The sequence below is a fragment of the Acanthochromis polyacanthus genome, chromosome 7, assembly GCF_021347895.1.
Source record: "Acanthochromis polyacanthus isolate Apoly-LR-REF ecotype Palm Island chromosome 7, KAUST_Apoly_ChrSc, whole genome shotgun sequence".
Classification (NCBI taxonomy): domain Eukaryota; kingdom Metazoa; phylum Chordata; class Actinopteri; family Pomacentridae; genus Acanthochromis; species Acanthochromis polyacanthus.
The window spans coordinates 8,536,319-8,558,309 of record NC_067119.1 but is presented as its reverse complement, the minus strand read 5'-3'; the positions used below and the strand labels follow the sequence as shown (position 1 = coordinate 8,558,309).

General features: G+C 39.2%; 1 protein-coding gene across 1 annotated transcript in view; it reads left to right on the top strand.

Annotated features, from left to right (window-relative positions):
• Positions 1–1,551: 1,551 nt before the first annotated feature.
• LOC110969377 (calcium-binding protein 7) overlaps positions 1,552–21,991 on the top strand; it is a 33,744-nt gene continuing 13,304 nt past the window's right edge. The window contains exon 1 of the mRNA XM_022219450.2: positions 1,552–2,530. Coding sequence (XP_022075142.1) covers positions 2,425–2,530 — 106 coding nt within the window. The 5' untranslated portion in view covers positions 1,552–2,424. The remainder of the gene's footprint in view (positions 2,531–21,991) is intronic.

Sequence of the window (21,991 nt, the reverse complement as noted above, 5' to 3'; positions counted from 1 at the left end):
ATCACTGTAGTTTATAGTCAGCTGTTACATCCATAATGAAAAAATACTGCATAAACTATTATAGAAACAAACAGTGCGGGTGAAAACCACATAAGGCTGACTTACCCTATGGTTCATAGGCAAAAATCTCTGAAACCTTCACTAAAGTCTCCAGTAATATGACAGTTAAATGTACATTTTGCTGTGTTACTAGTTTACTTAAACAGTTCATTACAAAACAACTACTGTGATGCTACATATTATCAGTAATTTAACAAAACTGGGAAATCAAGCAAATGCCAACTTAAAAAATGACATGCCTTTATTTGATAGAAAACAAAGTGTAGGAAGGACTGAAAAAATGGTGGTTATAGTAAATACCATTTTGTTTTTGCCAATTTTAAGAACAGTTTTTTAAATGACATAATTTCATGGTCCTAAAAGGACAAATGACAGAATTTTTGATGTGAACATTATTTATAGTTTTGGTCATTTTTTTTAAAGGTTAACATATAATTTAATACCATTTTTTCTGCAATTTTAGAAGTTATCTGTAATTAACAAGTCTGTAAAGTAACAGTAATTTAAAAAAAAAATACATGAATTTAAACTGTGCATCATTTTCTTTAAAAAACAAACAGTAAATGTCAGACATAGATGCTAAATAACTATGTGTCTTTATGATCCAGGACTGAAAACTCTGTTTAACATTTTAAAATGCACAAATTATTAAGCAGTTAAACTAATTACATTTTTTTGTTTGGGAACAAATATTCAGAGGCCGCAATGTTTTATTGGATGGTTGATATTTAAGAAACCAAGAAAAAATAACTTCATTTAATGAAAAAAAAAAAGAGAAAGGAAAAATATCTCTCTAAAATTCCCATTATTTTTAAGTGCTTAAATCCGGTCTCTACTCTAAGCAGTGCCTCATGAACCGTTGTGCAAAATTGTTGATTCATTTCACAACGTTGGTCAACTGTCAGTCTTGTTCTTGGCTCCAAAAAAGCTTCAGATGTGACAGTTTCTGGAGGGAAAAAAATCACCAAACAACTGTTGGATTTTCAACAGTAATTCATTAGCTGACACGCAGTCCTACCTACATTTGAGATACATTTCTGGAAATGACCCAGAAAGGCAACTGCTGGTCATTAAAAATTCAAGTGGCTCCATTCATCAGCAGGGCTCAGTCTACAACTGCTAAACCGAATCTTATCGGCTGTAAAGTACAATTTCAAAGGCTCCTTCTGCACAGATAGCGATGCTGCTCGGCTCACAGCAGGAGACGATGACACAGAAAAACTACAGAGACTTTTCATTCTCAAACTATATATTGCTTCCTACTGATGAGTGCTTTATTCTGTGCTGCCACCTCAGTGCAGCTTTAGGAGAAGTTCCATGCGATCTAAGCAGGTTGCATTGGAAAGCACCATGCTTTTGGTGCTTTAGATAGGAGGAAATCAGTCACACACCTACTACACACTGCTATGAATCACACTCTGTATGGTTTTAGCGTAATGTCGCCGGTAACCGGAATGAGAGACCGAGCAGGGAGGGAGGGAGGGAGTGTTGGTGCGCTATGCGGGGGGATGCCTACACCCTTATACAGAGTGTGCGTATGGATGTGAGAGACAGAGTGACGGGGGTGATACGAGAGAGAAAGAGAGGCAGAGAGGACTAGATATCAGAGCTTCCTTTCAGAAAAAAAAAACATTTTTAAAAAAACCCACTCCTTCACTCCTCTGCTGGAGACTCAACAGCTGGATCGCAATGCAATTAAGAGCTAGCGAGCAATCACTGTTTCTGTGGATCGGGAAATCTCATCAAGCTTTCAGAATTTGATTTGTTTATTTGATTTTTTTCTCCTGATTATTCTTTTTTGATTTATTATTTCTGTGGATTCTATGAAGGCGTCTGGAAGCTTGAGGACGGAGTGCGTCAAGTGAGCGCACGTATCCAACAAGTGGATGCATGAATTCGCTCCCAGCAGACGATTCTTGGATTCACTGGAAGCGATATTTTTCCTTTTTGGGGGGCACCGATTGGTCCGATTATTTTTTTTCACATCAGAGTCAAACAACCTGCGCTAATTAGCTCAGATGTGGATTTTGCCTGAGCCGCTGCTGCTGTCTTTACGTGCGCATTTTCTTCGCTAGTCTTGGTCACTTTGTGTATCGCTGTTTTCCGAGCTTTCCCCAAACTGCAATGAGGTAGGACATCCACCCCTCCTCATTTTCTCCCCCTTCTTCATTCCAAAAATAAAAGAAAGAAAGGGAAGATCCAAGGCTGCGGCATCCGCCGTTTCCCGCCTCCCCTCCTCTTCCTCTCATCCATGGACTCGCTCCTCCGTTCCCTCGGCGACCGTGAGGGGAAGTTGTTGGGATCCTCACCGTAGACCCGTTTTCTGTATGACGAGGGCGCAGGTGGTGAGCAAAGGTCGCAGCCATGCCGATGCATCCAGTCACCTCCACGTTGATGTACCGGGGGATCTGCACCATCCCCGACATCCTCTACAGCGCCCCGGTGAACCTGCCCGAAGACGAAGTTGAAGGTGAGGCTGCTTACCTGTTCAGTAGGGGTAGGAGGTGGGTGAATCAGCCAGCACAGGGCAGGCAAGCAGGCAGGGGGCTGTTTGGTGAGCTCCTGCTGTGGAGGCTGTTCCAAAAAGGATAAAAAAGAAGAAAAAGACGCGCGTTCAGGACCTTGGAGAGCTCTGCTCCAGACAGAGGCTGGGGAGGGTTTGGATTTCAGTGGGTTGCATGGAATTTCCCTGCTTTTTTCTGATCCTGCTAGATGAAACAGAATTTGCAAAATACTTCATTATGAGTGAGACATCAGATTCAGTAAAATGCACATTTGCAGCCCAGTCAGATTACTCCCTGTTAATGTGAAGCTGGTGTGCTTTTAAAAAGGGGAAATATGTCATAAAGTCTTGCTCTAACCAGTGGGTGGGAATTGGGTTTATGGATATTCCATCTTTTCTGGGCTGTAAAATCAACCAATATCCTGCAGTGTAGCTGTATTCTCTTTAAAAGAAACATCTGAAACATCAATATTCATCCTGTACAGCACTGCAGAGCAAAAGAAGAAGTGACATCCACTCTACCACTGCTGACACAAACCCACAGCAGTTAGTTTTTAGATTTTTATTTTTTTTAACCTCCAACATCTAGAGAATATCTCATGCCTGGAGCTGCTTGTGATGTGAACCTGCGACATCTTGCACATTATCATGCAGCTGCCCTCAAGACGTGAGTGAAGTCCCAAAGCGTGCATTGATGACAGCAAGTTCTGTTGCCATGTTTTCCGTGTGGTGACGCTGTAAGGGCAGCTGACGTTATCCAAGCTGAATGAGTCCCTCACTGCATCCCCGTTGCCTTAACAGTGAACTCTTTGTCGGGGTGACGAGACATATGTGACCGCCTTGATGCATTTCTGATGAGGCCATGACTGTAATGTAAATGTGTTAATTAGAAACAAGCTGGATCTTGTCTGTAAAAGTAGAGACCAGAAACTAGTTCATAACTGTACCTGCACTAACACAAATTACATAAATCTTTTGTCTCACACAGATTTGTTTTTTTTTGTTTTTTTGCATCTGCTGCACTCACATAGACACCCAGAATAAGGTTTGGGAACTGCTATTCATTGCTGAGGTTGATATTAATTAGAAAAGCCTGGCGGAGGGGGCCGAACATGAATGGGTTCTGACTCCCAAAAGGTGTTGAAAGGCTGAACATCCCCGGCACATTTTCACACAACACCTGTTCGAGAGCAGCACAAACATCCAGAAAACAAAAATAGACTAACAATGTAGATCTGGCTGATTTTCAACTGACATTTTTTTTTGTTTTCTCCATTTTTACTTTGCCATTCAACACAACTGAGTCTGTGATAAAAGAGAAATGGCAACATGCCAGTGCCAAAAGCGATCTTTGCGTGATTATAGCGTTGCATCACTCAGCGCTTTATTGTCAAACATGATTTCCAGTGTTCAGAGACCTTGTACACAACAGCACAGACACACACATACACACGCAGAAAAAACACGGTCGCCTCATATTTCAGTCACTTTTATTGACACCAGAAGAAGAAGAAGCAGCAGCTTCTGGTTGCTGAAGTGGAAGAATCCCAGTCTCCTTTTCACCCTCCTGCTTTGATTTCCTGTCAGCTTTCTTTTGTCAGTTAATTGTAACAAACAGAAAACTCTTTATTTTACCTTTAATTACCCAAATCTACTTGTACTTGATGCAAACAAATGGAGCAGTGTGGGCTTTGAAGCTCAACTTAAATCTGCAGTTTGACTGGAGAAGCATTGAGATGCTTTGCAGAGAGCAGAGCAGAGCCCGAGGTAGTGCAGTTAACAGCAATGACGGCGGCTTTTTCAGCTGCTGGAGAGCATTAGTGATCCTGTGTGAGGGATGTCTTACAGGTTGTGAAAGAGGAACACTTTAAAGGGAGTGTCACTGAGGAGACTGAACATTGTTGTTGTTGTCAAGAGCGGAGGTGAGGTTTCACAGCTTTTCCCACCAGAGACTGCAAAATGGAAATAACACAGTACAGACATGACAGGGCTGATTGGTACAATGATTAATAGCTCAAAGAAGTGACTGTATGGATCATTTGGTGTTGAGACTTCAGCTCAGTTTTTAGATTTTGGAAGCAATAATGCAAGGACAGTGCTGACATCTGGTGTTTCTGTGCATTTTTTCCCTCCAGAAACATCATGCATCATATGTTGCATACTTGTTTTGGATCTTTGCTTACTTACCAAACTTGGTGCGTTGTTTCTCAGCTTGATACATAATGATTCTGCTTCATTTTAAGAGAACTGCTTAGATGTCATCTGCAAAATATGATGCATTACTGCAGTTAGAGCTGACAGATTTTTTTACGCTGCGTTACCCTCTGAAATCCCAAATTAATGTTACGATTGCTGTTGGTGGAGTTCAGAGATTTAAGTCTAGACCTCTTTTGGGTCTAACTGCCACGATTTCATATACAGTAGTATTGAATAGAAATACTTAACCCCAAGGGAGAAATTCTGTTGTTAGAGTAGCAAACAAAGAGTAAAGTGACCACAGTCACAACACAAAAACATATAGAGATACAAACTGCACAGTCAAGTGTAAAATATACTATGAATAATGCAGCAAAAAGTGTTAAATGCTCACAGTAAAAACATACACTAAAGGAAGAAATTAAAATCTTGTAAACAGCAGTGCGACAAAACAGAAATAACTGCAAAAACAACAAAGCTATAGTAGATAGATAGTCTAGATTGGAAGATAATAACTTAAATATGTAGGAAAATATCAGAATGACTCCTGTGCAAATATATAAATCTATATGTATTTGTTAATCTGAAGCCTATACAACAAATAACACATCCATACCTGCATCAGTTTGCAGCAAGTATGGGGTGACAACCACAGTTTTTATACAGATTTTGTGAGAAAATGAGACAGAAACATTCAACAGTTGAACATGCATCATTGCTAATTGGGCAAATACAGAATTGGGTTCCAAACCATGAAGAAGTAAAGCCAGTTTCAACAATGTTAATGTCACTATGGTTCCTTATTTGCAGAAACAGCCCCAAATTAAAACACATAGACGACAATGTTCACGAGCTTCCAATCCCATTCTGACAGCGGTGACGCTTCACATATGACTTGTTGATGAGAAACGCGCCTCTCAAGCGACAGCGCCTCTCAAGCGACAGCGCCTCGTTGACGCTCTTATCTCTGGAGAGATGGAGGAGAATTGGCTGGAAGTCTGAAGTGTCACATACATCAGCTCGGCCGTCAGGGAGACGAGGCTTTGTCACGAAACGAAATTGCACATTAGTGAATATGTGTGTGCGGGTGCATGTTATAGGGACGGGAGGCTGGAGCCCTATTGGCACGCATTGCCAAGGACTTGATTTTCAATTATTACCTCGGACACTCCAGGGGAATGGACCAATGGCGGCGTGCTTTGTGGTCGAGGCTGTCAAAGCTATAATTGGAACAAAAAAAGAAGAAAAAAACCCTATTTTTCTGATGCTTCGATAAGCCTCTGTGTGCATGTGGGGGGTGGCCGCAAGTACCTTAATGTACAATGATGCGAGTGTAAATTGAATTGGACTCCATATTCTCCATTTCTCCTCCCACACGAAAGGGAAAAAAGAACAAACCAGTTGGTCATATTACAGGAGCTCAATATAGTTTAGACCTCCTCCACCACTAGACACACACATGCACACACACAAAAGCCCAGTGTCAATATCACTGCAGGTGGAATTAAGTGGGTAGCCCATTGCCATGCTGCCTAACAACAGCCCTATCGGAAGCAGCTTTAAAACAGTCCCTCAGTTGAGCTTAAGGCATTTGTAACAGGTCCCAGAGTGAGGCTAGTGTAAACAAATGGCGGCGCTTTCCCGGAGATACCAGACAGATGCCGAGTGTTTGCGTGTTTCCTGCAAAGTTGCTTCTCCTTGTTTTCCCACTTTTTCTTATTTACAGAGCCGCACAATTACACAGGAGAACATCGACTCGCACTCCTTTAGTTCATTACCTCTGTTTTATGAGCGCAGGAATAATCGGTGGAGCTTGAAGGGAGTTGTAGTTTACCATCATTTTCATAAATTAGGGCCCAAATTCCTCCAGACTCTCGAGAGCATTGTCCCAAAAACCTCAAAACACGTCCGTTCATTTGGGAACCGGTGTGGAGAGAAAAAAAACCTCAATTTATTCATAGGTAGTCAATAAATTCTGACATTAAGGGCAGTTAATCCATTTGGCATACATAAGCAAGGCGAGGGAAATCCACCAGGTGTCTAATAACTGAATTTTATGCTCAAAAATAACATTATAGCTGTAATTTATTGGAGCAATAAATTAACTTGGAACAAATTAAGTACTGCATTATAATCTACATGCAGGTCTTCCTTTTAGTCAGTGTTAGTCGCAGCTATTTTTCATGCTCGCAGGCTTTGTTTGTCTACAAATGCAGCATAAATAAAAGGAGAATTTACTTGTTTACATGGCAGGACATCATATTTGGAGCTCCTATTCTGGAGAAGCAATCAGAGGACTTGTCCCTTTATTGAAAAGCCAAGATTTTCCTTTAATAACCAGAGTGTTTAATGAAACTTGTTGGTTTGGGAGCATGAAAGACTTCCTTTTAATCACTTTTGCAGAGACATGAAATTCAAACCAAACCTGTCACAAAGGCCCAGCAGGGACAAAATCTCTCCGGGAGCATTTTCAAAACGCAGCCAGCGACTGTCTACAGTAATCCAAATCAACACAGCCCGCGGAGTTATCTCTCCATTTGTTCCTGGCGGAGGGAGTAGAAGGTGGGGGGTTTCCTCGTCTGCAGATCAAACACAGATTGGGCCGTCGCTCCCCCTCGCAACCTCCTCACCCCCTCCTCCAGAGACGTGGGGAGAGGAGATACCGCAAACAGGAAGTGATTGGAATAGTGGGAGCAAAGTCACCGAAGTTCAAAGCAGGATTTTCAGCAACTGCATTCTCAGGTTTTTTCCATTTCGTTTGGGATTTTGCTGCAGAGTGAAGGCGGGAATTGGGGATTTGTGCAGCATGTAAAACAAACAATATCACTAAACTGAATTGCTTCTGCTCTGATAAGGACAGAAATGTTAACCAGTGAAGCTCAGATGGGTGACGTCGGCATATTCAGATGATGAAAGTCTTCTTACTACCCAAACCTTTGTGAATTGTTTATTGTATTCCTACTTAATGATTCAGCTTATTTTTCATGAAAATTGCTTCGAAACACGATTATGGTGCCTGTATAGAGAATTTTATGTTAAGATTTCCAGTCAGTTTTGAGCTTTTGCAAGCAATATTGCAAGAAGAGTGCTCAAAACTGGTGTTTTTATGCATTCTCCCCTCTGGAAACATCATGTATCATATGTTGCAAGCTTGTTTTGCATCTTTGCTTACTTACCGAACTTGTTGTGTTGTTTCTCAGCTTGATATGTAATGATTCTGCTTAATTTAAGAGAATTGCTTAGAAGTCATCTGCAAAATATGACACATTGCTGCAGTTAGAGCTGACAGATTTTACGCTGCATTACCCTCTGAAATCCCAAATAAATGTTGAGATTGCTGTTGGTGGAGTTGAGAAATTTAAGTTTAACAGAAAGTAGCTCTACTTGACACAATATTAATAGAATAGAAATACTTTATTGATCCCCAAGGGGAAATTCTGTTGTTACAGTAGCAAGCAGAGTAAAGTGACCACCATCACATAAGAAAAATATAATGGGAAAATATACAAATGCACAATAAAGTGTAAAATATACTATGAATAAACATGCACTAAATTGGCAAATGCACCATAAAGTGTCAAATGCTAACAACAGAAATATACAGTGAAGTTAAAATCCTGTAAACAGCAGTGCAACAGGTAATGCAACAGTAGCAGAAAAACAGAAATCAGTGCAAAAACAACAAAGATAGATAGTCTAGATTGGAAGATAATAACTTCAATATGTAGGAAAATATCAGAATGAGTCTCATGCAAACATATAAATCCATATATATTTGTTCACATGCAGCAAATATCAAATATAATTGAAAAGAAATACTTTACTGATCCTGAAGGGGAAATTGTGTTGCCACAGTAGCAAGCAGACAGAGCAAAGTGACCATCAGAAAACCGAAACTCTCAAAGTTAGCACTCCATGTGACTCTATGACTCATAAAGTCTGCATTTTGGAATATGTTCTTCACACATTCAGACTGACGTGCAGCGTTTTGTTTTCCAGAGCCGTTTTACTTTTGGTTGTAAAAGAATTAACGCGTTTCAACATTTTTAGTCGCTCCCCTGGCAGAGTTTTTGGTGCTGCAAATCGCTTTGACTGACAGCTCCTCCACAAAAAAGAGAGAAAGAAAGAAAAATCCACCCCACTGACACCACTGTGCTCCTAATGGCATAAACTGCCTGTGAGGCGTTGTTGATGTTTCTGCTCGACTCCTACTGTAGCTGCAGCAGCAACATTGACTCATTTCTTCGCCCCGAGGTGCAGGGTTTGACTTCCACTCCTTTGGAAATACTTACATGAATACAAATGAAGATATTTAAAGACACCAGCATCTGCTCGGAAAGACTAGAAAATTATGCACATAACGTATCTCTGCTGCAGAATGAGTGGGCGTTGCGGGGGTGTACTTCTAAAGGGGTCAACTGAGACCATTTTGAAGCATATACTGCTAAGAAGATTTGGACAACAACACACGATGATAATGAATGACCGATCGTGATCAAATCAGATGTGTTTACCAAAACAAGCGCTTATTTTCTCTTCAGCTAACCTCAGCTATCGACTGCTATTAGCACCGCTTTCTCTCTGGAATGTAGAATTAGTTCAATTATTATCCCCTCGCTGACAAAAAAAATGGCCTTGTTTTCCTCTTAAATTGGATCCTCGAAACAAACTGCTTGTTTCCTCTTTGCAACGATGAGAGCTTTCAAACCATCCTGCAGGAGAAAGCTTTCTCTCTCTTTCAAGAACGCTGAAGACAAAATGAGCTAATAAATGCTTTCCCACTGCTTAACACCATTACACTTCCACTTACAAATCAAATCCCTTTCAACCGACGCTACGAGTCTGGCAAACATCGTTTTGTAAGGCAGGCAGCTTTTGTTAATGATTATCAAAGAAGGAATCTACAGCGCTGACTGACTGCTGCAATTGTTTTAACGACTCCCGGTCTTAGTTTTATCGGAATTTGACTCTTGTGCTGCTGGATTTGTGATCATAGATGCAGCATGGGGGGATAATGTTGCATGAGTTGGAGAAAGGTGCCTCAGAAACTCCCCTGATTATCAAAAAGAGCAAAATGATACAGAGTCAAGGGAAAAATGAAAATGAAAAGCAAGACGGGGGAAAAAAAAGAACCTGGTTTGTGACATTACAGATGTGTGGCACCGGGGAGAGCTGTGAAAGCATCCTTCTTCTTATACAATCAGGCCTAGAATGATAAATCTCACTTTGTATGTCGTCCCATCACTCTGCTCAATCTTCAGCCGATCCCGCTTTACCTGATTCAGGGTCGTCTTACACAGTCTGGCAGATGGAGGGACGGACAGACAGACAGGAATGGATTTCAAAAATGGCTTTCCTGAATGTATCACCTGCCTGGATGCGGCGTATCAAAAAGCTCCACTTGAACACTGATGGTTGACAAAGACATGAGCAGGGATGAGGCGGTTCGCAGAGGTCGAGGTGACCTGGCGAAAGTCTTTCCATGAAAAAAACTGCAAATTGTCCAATTACTGGGCTGATTTTCATGCCAAAGTTAATAGTATTCTGAAAATAGCCACTGAAAATGAGCTTTAAAGCATCATGTTACCAAAAAAATTTGACTTTGTAGACAAGAGTGTGAAAGTTAGTAGTCTGAAAAACCACCAAAAATGCTTATAAATCAGAGGTGTCAAACTCATTTTTGATTCAGGCCACATGCAGCCCAATTTGATCTAAAATGGGCCAGTAAAATCATAACATAATGACCTATAAGTAACCACGATTCCAAATTTTTCCTTTGTTTTACTCCAAAAAAGTACACTCATTATGAACAAATGGAAATTTGTTTAGAAAAACAAATTCAATTTCAGCAACACTGTCTCAGTTTATCATTTACACATTACAACTTTCAGATCACAGAATATCTACAAAGGAACAAAACATTCAGTCACAGATATCTGGAACTGAATGATACAGTATTTTACTTTAAAAAGACAAAAAAACAACAAAAACAAGACAACGTATTATAAATATGAGACACATAGCAACAAAAGCGAGAAACAAAATGAGAAAAATGAGACGAATGACGGGAAACGATAAAAAACAGACAAAAAATTAGATAAAATGTTTTAAAGCAACAAAAAAAAAAAAAAATAAAAATAAAAAAAAAAAACAAAACAAAAAAAAAAATAAAAAAAAAAAATAAATAAAAAAAAAAACGGACAAACGACACAAATGAGGCAAAAAATGACAAAAGCGTGAAAGAAATGACCAAACGACACACAAAACAATGAATAAAGGAAACAAAAAAATGACAAAAATGAGACTAAAAACACAGCACAAATGATAAAAATGTGAGACAAACTATAAAAGTCAGACTGAAAAACTCAAAAAAACAAGACAAAATATTACAAAAATGAGACACAAATGACAAAAGAGCAAATTTTAGTGTTTTAACGAATTATTTTAAATTGTAGTTTATAAATTTACAAATTGCAGTTAATGTTGTCTCTGTAATTTTTACACTTTCCAATCTGCGGGCCAGATTGGACCCTCTGGTTCGCCGGTTTTGGCCCATGGGCCGCATGTTTAACACCCTTGCTATAAATGCTACATTGAAGCTAACGCCAGCTACCGCTCAGCATCAAGAGTGCAAGATCCTGGCTGTGTCTGAAGGTACCAAAATATCTGTCAGAATTACCGCGGCACATCTCGTGTGTTAAATCAGTATGAAAATTTTTAAAAATCAGTCGTTGGGACCAGACCCGCTGTTGCCAGGCAACCAGCAGGGACTCGAGGATACTCTGGCCGGCCAAGAAATAATCTGGCGACAACCACGCGGAAATGGCAATTTGTTGTTTTTACACGTTGGATTTGTTGCATGTATTAAATGTGGAATCTGGAGAAAGATTGCTGATACTTGGCTAGTTAGCATGTGTCAGGTTTTGCTGTCGCTCTGTGCATGAGCGTGAATGTTCACAGGACTCATTTCAGTGGTGTTGTGTGGGTCCACTTTGATTTGACTTAATTCAGCCCAATCTCAGTCTCCAAACCTCAAACTTTGAAGTACACGAGGACTCTGGATTGTCCTGCTATCAAATCATCACGTGCATGAGGGCTTTGGTGCACTGTTAGGCCCACATACATGAATGCAAAGCAGGCATGGATGGAGAAAGTTTATCTCTCAGTGGTAGCATCTGACTGCTCTCTGTTGTGGTTATGTGTTGCACAAGTTGTTTGTATTTCCTATTAAACATCCACATAGGATTAACACATGCACATAACTTTGTCAAATCTATAATACTATACAACATAAGATGCCAACATGCTTCTTATGGATCTGTAACTGCATAAGTCATTAAATCTACCCCAAAAAGACTCAACGTAAATAAATGAGAAGTGAAATTCATAAATTTTATGAAGGGACATGTAATAAAACCTTCATTCAGTCTTGCATAGCTTTTCATTTTAGTTAACTGATAAACTTAGCAACTGATCAAAAATACAATTCAGAAAAGCAAAATCACAATAATGCGTCCCATTTCTCATTTTTGTACCATTCAAAACCCTCACAAGCTCACATATTTAAGCCAAAACTGTCTACAAACACTGGATTCTTTACAGAAGAGAGAGTTTGGGAACTTTGAGGAGATATTCAGAGAATTTGACACAGAACATATTAAATTACAATCACATATTCCACCTTAAAACAACAAAAAAAGATACATCTCCATGTTTTTGGTTGCTTTAGTGGTATTGATGTGCAGATTTTTGTTGTCTTTGAGGAAAACCGTTTCCCCATGTTTCCAGTTTTTGAGCTAATTTAAGCTAATTGACTGGCTAACTATTCCTTCAACATAAAGAAATGTATTTACAGTGAAATTGGTGCACACTGGGAGCAGCAGAATAACTCTTTAAAAATGGCATTTATTCTTCCCCTGCCACTTGATGTATTTCGAAGATTTGACATTTCGATCACGTCAACAACCGCCCTGTCGTATAAAGTCTCAGTTAATCAGTCGCTGTAATCTGTTACGACATCCAACCTCGCCAAAATGGGTTTTGATGGAAAACATGTGGCGCAGATTAGCGGGAAATATCACGAGCCGCTGTGATTACACCGCTGTCGGCTAGATTGAAGTTAAGTCATCTATTTCCATTTTGATCGATTGCCATGAAGAGAGTGCATCCAGCAGACTTTATTACCTGTGAAATGAACTGTGATGAGTTCTGGAAGGTGAAGTGCTTTTTTTTTTTCTTCCTCCCAGCTAATATTTCCTCCCTTTTGATGAACAACATGGCACCAGGCAATCAAAATAAGTAGAAAAGGCTGCGTCGGTAAGCGAGCGTGGCGTTAAGTCGGTTGAACTGTTGAGGCAGCGTCGGATGAGCTGGGATGTATCGTGGCGGCTTTGGGTTGTTCTCATCTGACCTTTTGTTTGAGGCATTTCTCACAAGATTTCTGCGGATGTTCGGGCTCGACTCCGCTTGAAAACGTGGACATGGAGACAGATCAATGATCCCCCCTCTCTTGTGGAAAAGAAAAAACAGCGATGGGCCAAAATTTCATCCACCGACTTCAATCATTCGAGGTCAAGTGGGGTTTAAGAAGTTGGCTGAGAATTTTTTTGACGCAGCGGATACAGCGCTCTGACCTTTGCGACTCCTTTTTCTCTCCTTCCTCTTCTAGTTTGTGGTTGTGTCAGCGCTTCTTTGATGAGGTTAACGTGCCTCAAATTTCATAATAAAGGGAGGAGTTTCAATCCAAACCCAGCGGTGGGATTTTCCTTTAAACACACAGACAAACTCAAGACTCTTGCCATATACTCCTTTTGAACTCTCCAGAGCCTTGTTAGGAGCTGGTTATGGTAATATTCAAATCTTTCGGGTGTCCAAGTCGGCCCATATCCAGCTAAAGATGGATTAAGGTTGCTATGGGTGTTTAAAAATAGTCGCCCGAGGTTCATGCACACAAACACACACACACAGTGCAGCAGTGTTTTTCTCACACTGATAAGGTCTTACATAAAGAGTGGGTGTGCTGCAATTACCCGTCCAAAGCAAGCGCTAAGCAGATGCAGGTCTGACTGAGGCAAAGAGGATCTTTGGGCTCTGAAAAAACAAGCCCTGGATTACCTTCACGGACACTTCACCGCCACAAAAAGCTCCGGCATTAGTCTGTTCTGCTCTTAGTGCACCACGTGTAATTGGCAAAAGTTTTCACTGATGCTAAATTTAGCCTGAAAAGAGGGGGTGAAGCTCCACTCCAGGCATGCCTCGAAAATCCGAGTAAATATTCCCATGTGTATCCTTCTGTTCTGCGAGGATTATTCCACCAGTTTTACTTTCTGATTGCTTTTTTTCTTCACTGTGTGCTCAGCTAAAGATGATGACTTAAAATCTAGATGGGCTGACTTTGGCAACTGAGCGAAAAATTTGGCACAACTGAAACGTAAGACATTGAAAACAAAACACAAAACAATGCAAAGTGAGACACAAAATGACCAAAATGGCAATGGCACACCAAGCAATGCAATCAAAACCCTACATTTCAAAAATCTGACCGAATACAATGCTAGTGAGACACAATTTGACAGAAAATGACAAAAACAAGACCCAAAGCATCATGAAATAACACAAATGAAACACAAAAGGACAATGATGAGGCAATTGATGGAAACTAGCAACAAAACAACACAAAACAATGACATAAAATAAAAAAGTCAGACCCAAAACGAAACAAAAAGACATAAAATGACAAAAAACAGATGCAAAAAACACAAAATGACAGAAATGAAACACGAAATGGCACTAATGACATGCAAATCAACAAAATAGACACAAAACAATAAAAAAATACAGGAACGAGACACAAAACAATACAAACAAGATGAAAAATGCAAAAAAAAAAGGCATACAGTAGACACAAAACACCACAAAATAACACAAATGAGGCACAAAACATTAAAAAAACACATAAAATGGAAACAAATAGACCAAAAAGGACACAAAAACATGTAAAACGACAAAAAGCAGATGCAAAAAACCCCCACAAAATAACACAAATGGAACACAAAACGGCACTAATGAGATACAGCTCCACAGAAACAGATGCAAAACAGCAAAAATGTGACACAAAATGGAAAAACATCACACAATAACCAAGCAACTGAGAGACTAAATGACAGACACAGAACCCCACAAAATAACACAATGTAGTCTACTTTTCATTACATTCTCCGACTTAATAGAAAGCTGCCCTTTTGTTTGATGTCTCACCCTTGTCATGAATCCAAGAGTTCTCTATTTGTCTGCATGAATCAGCTCAGTTTCCTTTTTTTTTTTTTTTGTCTGTGTACAGTTCACTCTCTGTTTCGGCTCGTCTGTTTGCTACAGCGAGGATCCGGTGCTCTTCATTGATGTGCGGGGAGAGAGCGGCGTAATGGGAAGAGACTGCACCTTTTTCTCTTGTGGGAGTTGGGGCTTTAGATGCTAGTTGCTTTTCATCCTGTGTCAGATCGCACCGCGGGGGGATCGCGTGGCATGGCATCGTTGAAGGCCAACAAGCACCTCTCCGCACATCAAAGCAAACACCTCGCTCTTTCAACGGCAAAATGTGTGCACACAGAGTGGAAGATGCACCAACAGAGGCACCTAATTCCATTAAGGAATGTGTAGAAATTAATGAGGCAATACAGTAAAATGTAATTGAAAATGAGATTAGTTCTGATTTTTAAAAAAGGCGGCCAGGAGCGACTCGAACGGTGACACAAAAGGCATCATTTGTCCTGCTTTTTTATTCCAAACGGTTTCAGAAAAAGGTGGAGTTTTCCTGGAAATGGACTTTTGTTCGCTGCTCAGAATTAACCAGCTCCAGAAATTCTAATCATGAAGTGGTTATAATGTTAGTTTGGCCATTTGGCAGCAATTGAAGTTCCAAAGCTGCGAGAATATAAAGCTGCTCTAATCTGAAGTGAAAATTGCTCGGAGGGACAAAACTGAAGAGAATAATTACTGGACTCTGTAGTTTTCACCAGCTGTTTTGGTTCTCTCATTATCTTTTTCTCTGTCCTGGTAAAGCGACTTTATTCTACTGACTAGCTGAGAGTGACAGACAAAGTTAGCAGCGAACGTTGAACGGCTCAAAATGCCAGCTAATATGAGTTTGGAGGCTAAAGAGGTGCGCTTAAATTCATTAAATCCTAAAAGAAAAACACAACTAAAACAGCATTTTCTTCATGTCAGACGGATGTGCGTCACAGAGTTTGTCACTAAGATGTACATTTTGTCTTTAAAGCTTGTTGTGCAGCTCCAAAGTAGGGCAAAAAATCAATTACGGCCGCTTTAAAGTTAGTCAGAGCCTGATTATTAATAATTCCGATATGATTAGTTGATAAATCAGTTACACCAGCAGTAAAATGAGTCCACAATTTAAATACTCCATTAATCATTTGAATCATTAATCAGTAAAAGATGCCAAAAAAAAGAGGATTTTCCGCTTTACATCGCCGTAAACTGATTATAATCGGGGTTTCGGGCTGTTGTCGGACAAAACGAGGTGTCGCGCTTGCCTGTGGGGAGTACTTATCTCTCTGATTAGGCCGGATAATTCAGGTCATCTGCGCAGGGAGACCAATATCTCAGCTATTCAGACAAGATTTTTATTATTCTGACAGAGGCAGTTTCTCAATTACAATGGAGTCGCTGTGGGGGGCACACATGTGAATCAGCTCCATTTTCAGCTGGCAGAATAAAGTAGAAATGGGAGAATATAGTCGTCTCTCCTGTGGACAATTAAGACAGAGTGCTATCTCCTCCAGAGCTTATCTGTTCAGCTGGTCAAAGGAGAAATTAATTCATTTTTGAGGATGATTAGTCGACCTCTTTTGATAAATTGTTGGAGTGGAGATTATGTCCGGTCTGTTTTACTTGAGAGGTTTGTGTCTTCATTCTAGTGGGACTCAGTCTGTCCGAGTGTTCAAAAACAAGAATATCCAATAATTGTAGAAAGTGATGGTGTCAACTGAGCAAAACTTTTTTACACTAAATGACTTGTAGAAACACAAACCAACAGACACAAGACACAAAACAGTGTAAGCGAGACATGAAAAACAGGAAAACAATACAAACAAGATGCAAAAATCTGACTAAACATGATACGAATGAGAAGAAACTAGCAACAAATCCTCACAAACAACACAAAAGAAGATTAAATGACAAAACAAAAAGTCAGACACAAAGCAAATGACTCATTAAATGTCAGAAAATAGACACAAAACACCACAAACTACCACAAATGAGCAACAAAGTGACGCAAATCAAAAAACAATGCACATAAAATGACCCAAACAAGACACATAATGTCAAAAAAATTGACCAAAAACATCACAAGATGAAACAAATGAGACACAAAACAGCACTAATGAGATGCAAATCCACAAGAGACAGACACAAAACAATAGAACTCGACACAAAATAGCAAAAACGAGACACAAAACTACAAACATTAGATAAAGAAAATACAATTGAGACACAAAATGACAAATATGAGACACAAAACTCAAAAGCAAGACACAAAATAGCCAAAAAAAGGCACATATGAAACGCAAAACAATACAACTGAGACACAAAACGACAAAAACGAGGTACAGATTGTTAGAGAGGGGGATTATGTCAGAGATTTGTTCCTTCATTCTCACAGGATTCAGTTCGTTTGGAGCCAAGAGGTTCTGAGAACATATTTGTTGTGACTTTACATTTTCCAGCTTTATTATTGAGAATCTCAGAGGATTTGATAATCCAGTTATTGTATTTGTGGCCTGTGCAGCTCTGCAGCTTTCTGCAAATAGTCTGTGACACCGAATAAAATCCTCCTGCAGCAAGTGGTCCCCATATTTCATTACACAATAACCGCCTCATTTCTACTTTTTTTTTACATCAGATATAGCATTCAGCTCTCAGCAGTCGGGATTTTTTGCTCACTTTGGCATTTGACAAATAAAGAAAAAAAAAAACCCTTACAGCAGCGACAGAGTGTTTCCTAAAACTGCTCTGGCACCTTGTTTAGGAGTGTATTTGCCTCCTGCGTGGTGGCAACACGTTTTTCCAGCTCGTGTCTGCTGGAGATCTCCTCTTTCTGAAGTAAACAGATGGAGCGAGGACCTCAGGTGGATACTGAGGTATTGTTTTTCTATAAACAATAAGATCACACCCGGGGAAGGAGGAAAAAAACCCACAGCTGGAGGCTCGCAATGATTCGAGTTACACCTCCAGAAAGATGTTTTGGAGGGAACAGCGACGTGAGAAATAGCTGCTGCTGCCACTGCTGCCGCCGTGAATGTCACCGAGCTTGGTTTTTACAAATTGCGAAGCCCACATGTGATCCATTGTAATACACGATTTCTATTCCGTCGACACGCATTTCATTACGACAAACTGTTTCCTGCAGCTCAGCTAACATCACACGCAGAATGACGGACTGCTTCCCGCCTCTCCGGTGTTTTGTGTTGAAATATTGGTCCAACTGTCGTGCTTCTTGGCCCCCAGCTTGGACGTTCATTGCATTTCTGACACGCAAGTAAATCACCGGAGCAGCGATTCATGTTTACAAGACTTGAGGCTTCGCAAGTTTGTTTCAGTGCCACACTTCAGTGACTTAACAGCAGCTAATTGGCCGCAAACCGGGAGGGGAAAGTTATCTAATTACACAAATGCATTTTTATTTCTCTACCTAGACGGCTGTAATTGTCAGTCACTTGTGTAACGGAGAGAAATGATGATTTATTTAGCAACATTAATTGCTTCTTGTTGGGTTTTCATTATTTCATTATTGATTTAAAACCCACTCAACATGTGTCTCATCTCCACAGTCTTTTTTTGATCTCTCTTACACTGTGAAATATGTATAAAAAATTTTTTTTTAAAAATGGTAGCATGACTGGCAGCCAAACAAAAACAAGGAATTAAAGTAAAATATTTTCATAGAAATATGGTGTTTTTTAAATATATGTTTTGCAGAAAAACATTATTACAGACACCTTCTATAAACCAATTGGTTGACAGTTTGCGGTCATTTTGCAGATTTTTCACTGAATTGTTCCAATCAAACACTTTGAATAGATTAATAAACCCTAAAGTTGTCATTTGTCTTATATTAATACAATAAAATACCTTCAAAACAATTTATAAACCTGAAAGTTTTGCATATGTTTCTAAATTACTGCGATCAAACACTTTCTATTTATTAACAAACTCTAAAGTTGTGAAGCCAAACACTGTGATTTAACATTTTTTTCTATATTATTATGATCACACACCTAATTAATAACTGTTCCTTAAATTTTTACATTTTTCTAAATTACTGCAATCAAACACCTTCAGTTAATGAATAAGTCTCAAAGTTCTGCATTCAAACTTTATTATTTTACGTTTTTCCTGAATTATTATAATCACATACCTTCATTAATTTGATAGACTTCAAAGTTATGCAGTCAGATGCCATTGTTTTATATTTTGTCCTCTATTATTATGATCAGAAAATAAAAAAAAACTCAGTTCCTTAAAGTTTGACATGTTTTTCTAAATTATCACAATCAGACACCTTCAATTAATAAATCACATGTTTGTCCTGAATTATATTCAAACAACCTTCTATACCTAGATAGACATTAAATTTCTACAGTGAAACATTGATTTTCCTGAATTATCATGTTCAAGCACCTTCAGTTAATCTAACAAAACGATGGACCTCAAAGTTCTGCAGTCAAACATGTTGTTTTACATGCTTTTTAAAAAGAGTTTGATTCAATAAATTAGTAAAATTTAACAATTTTGCAGCCAAACACTGTAATTTTACACACTTGCACTAAATTATTATGATCACACATCTTCCACAAAGGTTTGGATCCAAATGTTCTGCATTTAAACACCTATTTTGATCATTTTCCTAAATTATTCTGGTCTAGAACCTTCAATAAATTGTCAGACCTTAAACCTTTACCGTCAAACACTGTAATTTCATGTCTTTTTTTTTAAAAAAATACTTTGATCGAATGCCTTCAGTGACTCATAGACCTACACATTCTGCAGTCAAACACTGTTATTTTAATGATGCTGGACTTTTGGCCCGAGGCTCGACTTTTCATCAGAAATCACCCGAGCAGCAATTTTCCGTTTACAGAACTTGAGGCTTTGTGGTGGATTGATGAAGTTTGTTTGGTGTCACATTTCAGAAACTTAACAGCAGCTAATTAGCTGTAAACTGAGAGGAGAAGCTTATTAAATTACACATTTCTGTACCTAGAAGGCTGCTGTTGTCAGTCATATAACAGACAAATTGAACATCATGTAGAATAAGATTTCCCTCTTGGTTTGTTTGCATTTTTCATTAAAAACCCACTCACCATGTTTCTCATTTAGAAACATAAATCATCTTTATCTTTGCTCGAACCTAACCTTTAACTGTCTTACACTGAATTTCACAAGAATTGCAAAGTTACAGCAAGCAACACCTGCTACACAAAAAACATCAAATTTAAATAAAACTTTCTAATTCAAGTGCAAAAACAATCCAGTTACAGTCATTTTTATTATATGTTTTGTGGAGAAACACTGACAATAATTAAGGAAAAATCTGTACAATAACTGATATCCTCAATAAAGTAATACAACCTACAAGTTCTGTAGTTAAATGGAGAGTTTTTGGTTTCCAGTTTGGACATTCATTGCAGTTCTGCAATTTTTATTTCATTTAGGTAGAAGGCTGTAATTGTGAATTGTATAAATGCGACAAGTTGTGAATCATATTGTTTTCATTGCTCGTTTAAAACCTTCATAAGTTTCTAATTTACGAAACATAGATCATCTTAATCTATACCCTGATCTAACTTTTCATTCTTTTACACTGTAAAACTATTTAAAATGTATATTTTTAAAAACTGCTGCATGATTACTAGCAGCTATACAAAAAGTTAAATTAAAGTAATACATTGCAATTGAAATAAAGTGCAAAAACAACACATTTTCAGCCGTTTTTATGCTATGTTTTGTGGAGAAACACTGATATTTTACACAACTATTATCAGACACCCTCAATCAAGTGATAAACCTAAAAGTTCTGCAATAAAACATAGACTTTTTTGGCTCCCAGTTTGGACGGTCATTGCAGTTCTGACACACTATTAAATGGAAATTCCTGCTCCAGTGATTAACAGGACTTTGGGCTTTGTGGTGGATTTCTAAAGTTTTGTTTTAGTGTCAGACTGCAGCAACTTAACAGCAGCTAATTAGCTGTAAACTGAGAGGAGAAAGTTGTTTAATTCCACATGTGAATTTTTTATCTCCTTACCTAGAAGCCCGTTATTGTCGAGACATGTTTTCCATTTACAAACATATATTCTTTAGCTTCACTCTGACCTTTAATTCCCTTACACCTGCGGAAAATACGCGATTTCCCTGATCCTTATCACAAAGACTAGAATCCAACTTTACATGAATGTTTAATAATGCGTTTCATTCCAACAAGAGTCATGCCATGCCATTTTATTGAAGACATCATCTCTGTCTTAAGATTCATCTCCAGCTCTGATCTTTTGTGCGCTAATCAGCCGTGTGGCGCGAGGAGGTGACGAGTCTGAACTCGTAGGCGACTCGGTAGAGGACATTGTTGCATGTAAATGAAGGGATTGAGTCCCTGCTCGAGAGTAAACAAGAATATGGGGAAATGTGCAGTTTGGCAGAAAGGAGGAATTAGCAGCTTAAAGATTTCCCATCGCGATCGTGACACTTGAACCGCAGGAGGCACCTTCTATACTTTTAAACCCTGAGTTCAAAGTGGCACCCAGGAACTTGTAGCATCTTTTCAATCGACTTTATATTGCGGCTTCTGTGGGAGATGTTTGTTTTCTTTGTCCTCTCAGGTAACGCTGGCGTCCAGCCCTCCTGCAGTTTATCTCAAAGAAGCTGCTGTTGCTGCGGCTAATAAAAAGTACATCACTCCAGTTTCTCATTATTGAGTTACGTTGCAGGGATACTCCAGGGGTTCAGTGCTGCATTTCCATAATGTCTGAGGAATCACAGGAGGCAGATTATGAATGGTCATAATCAGCGCTGGAGAGGCAGAGATATTCTTAGTGCCGAGATGCATTTTGGCTCTGTGGATGAGCTGGAGAGAGTCTTGGAAGGAGTAAAGAAGTGTGACTGGACAGTGAGGAGAGGTGAGATTTATTACACTGCGATAAATGACTGTAAAAATAC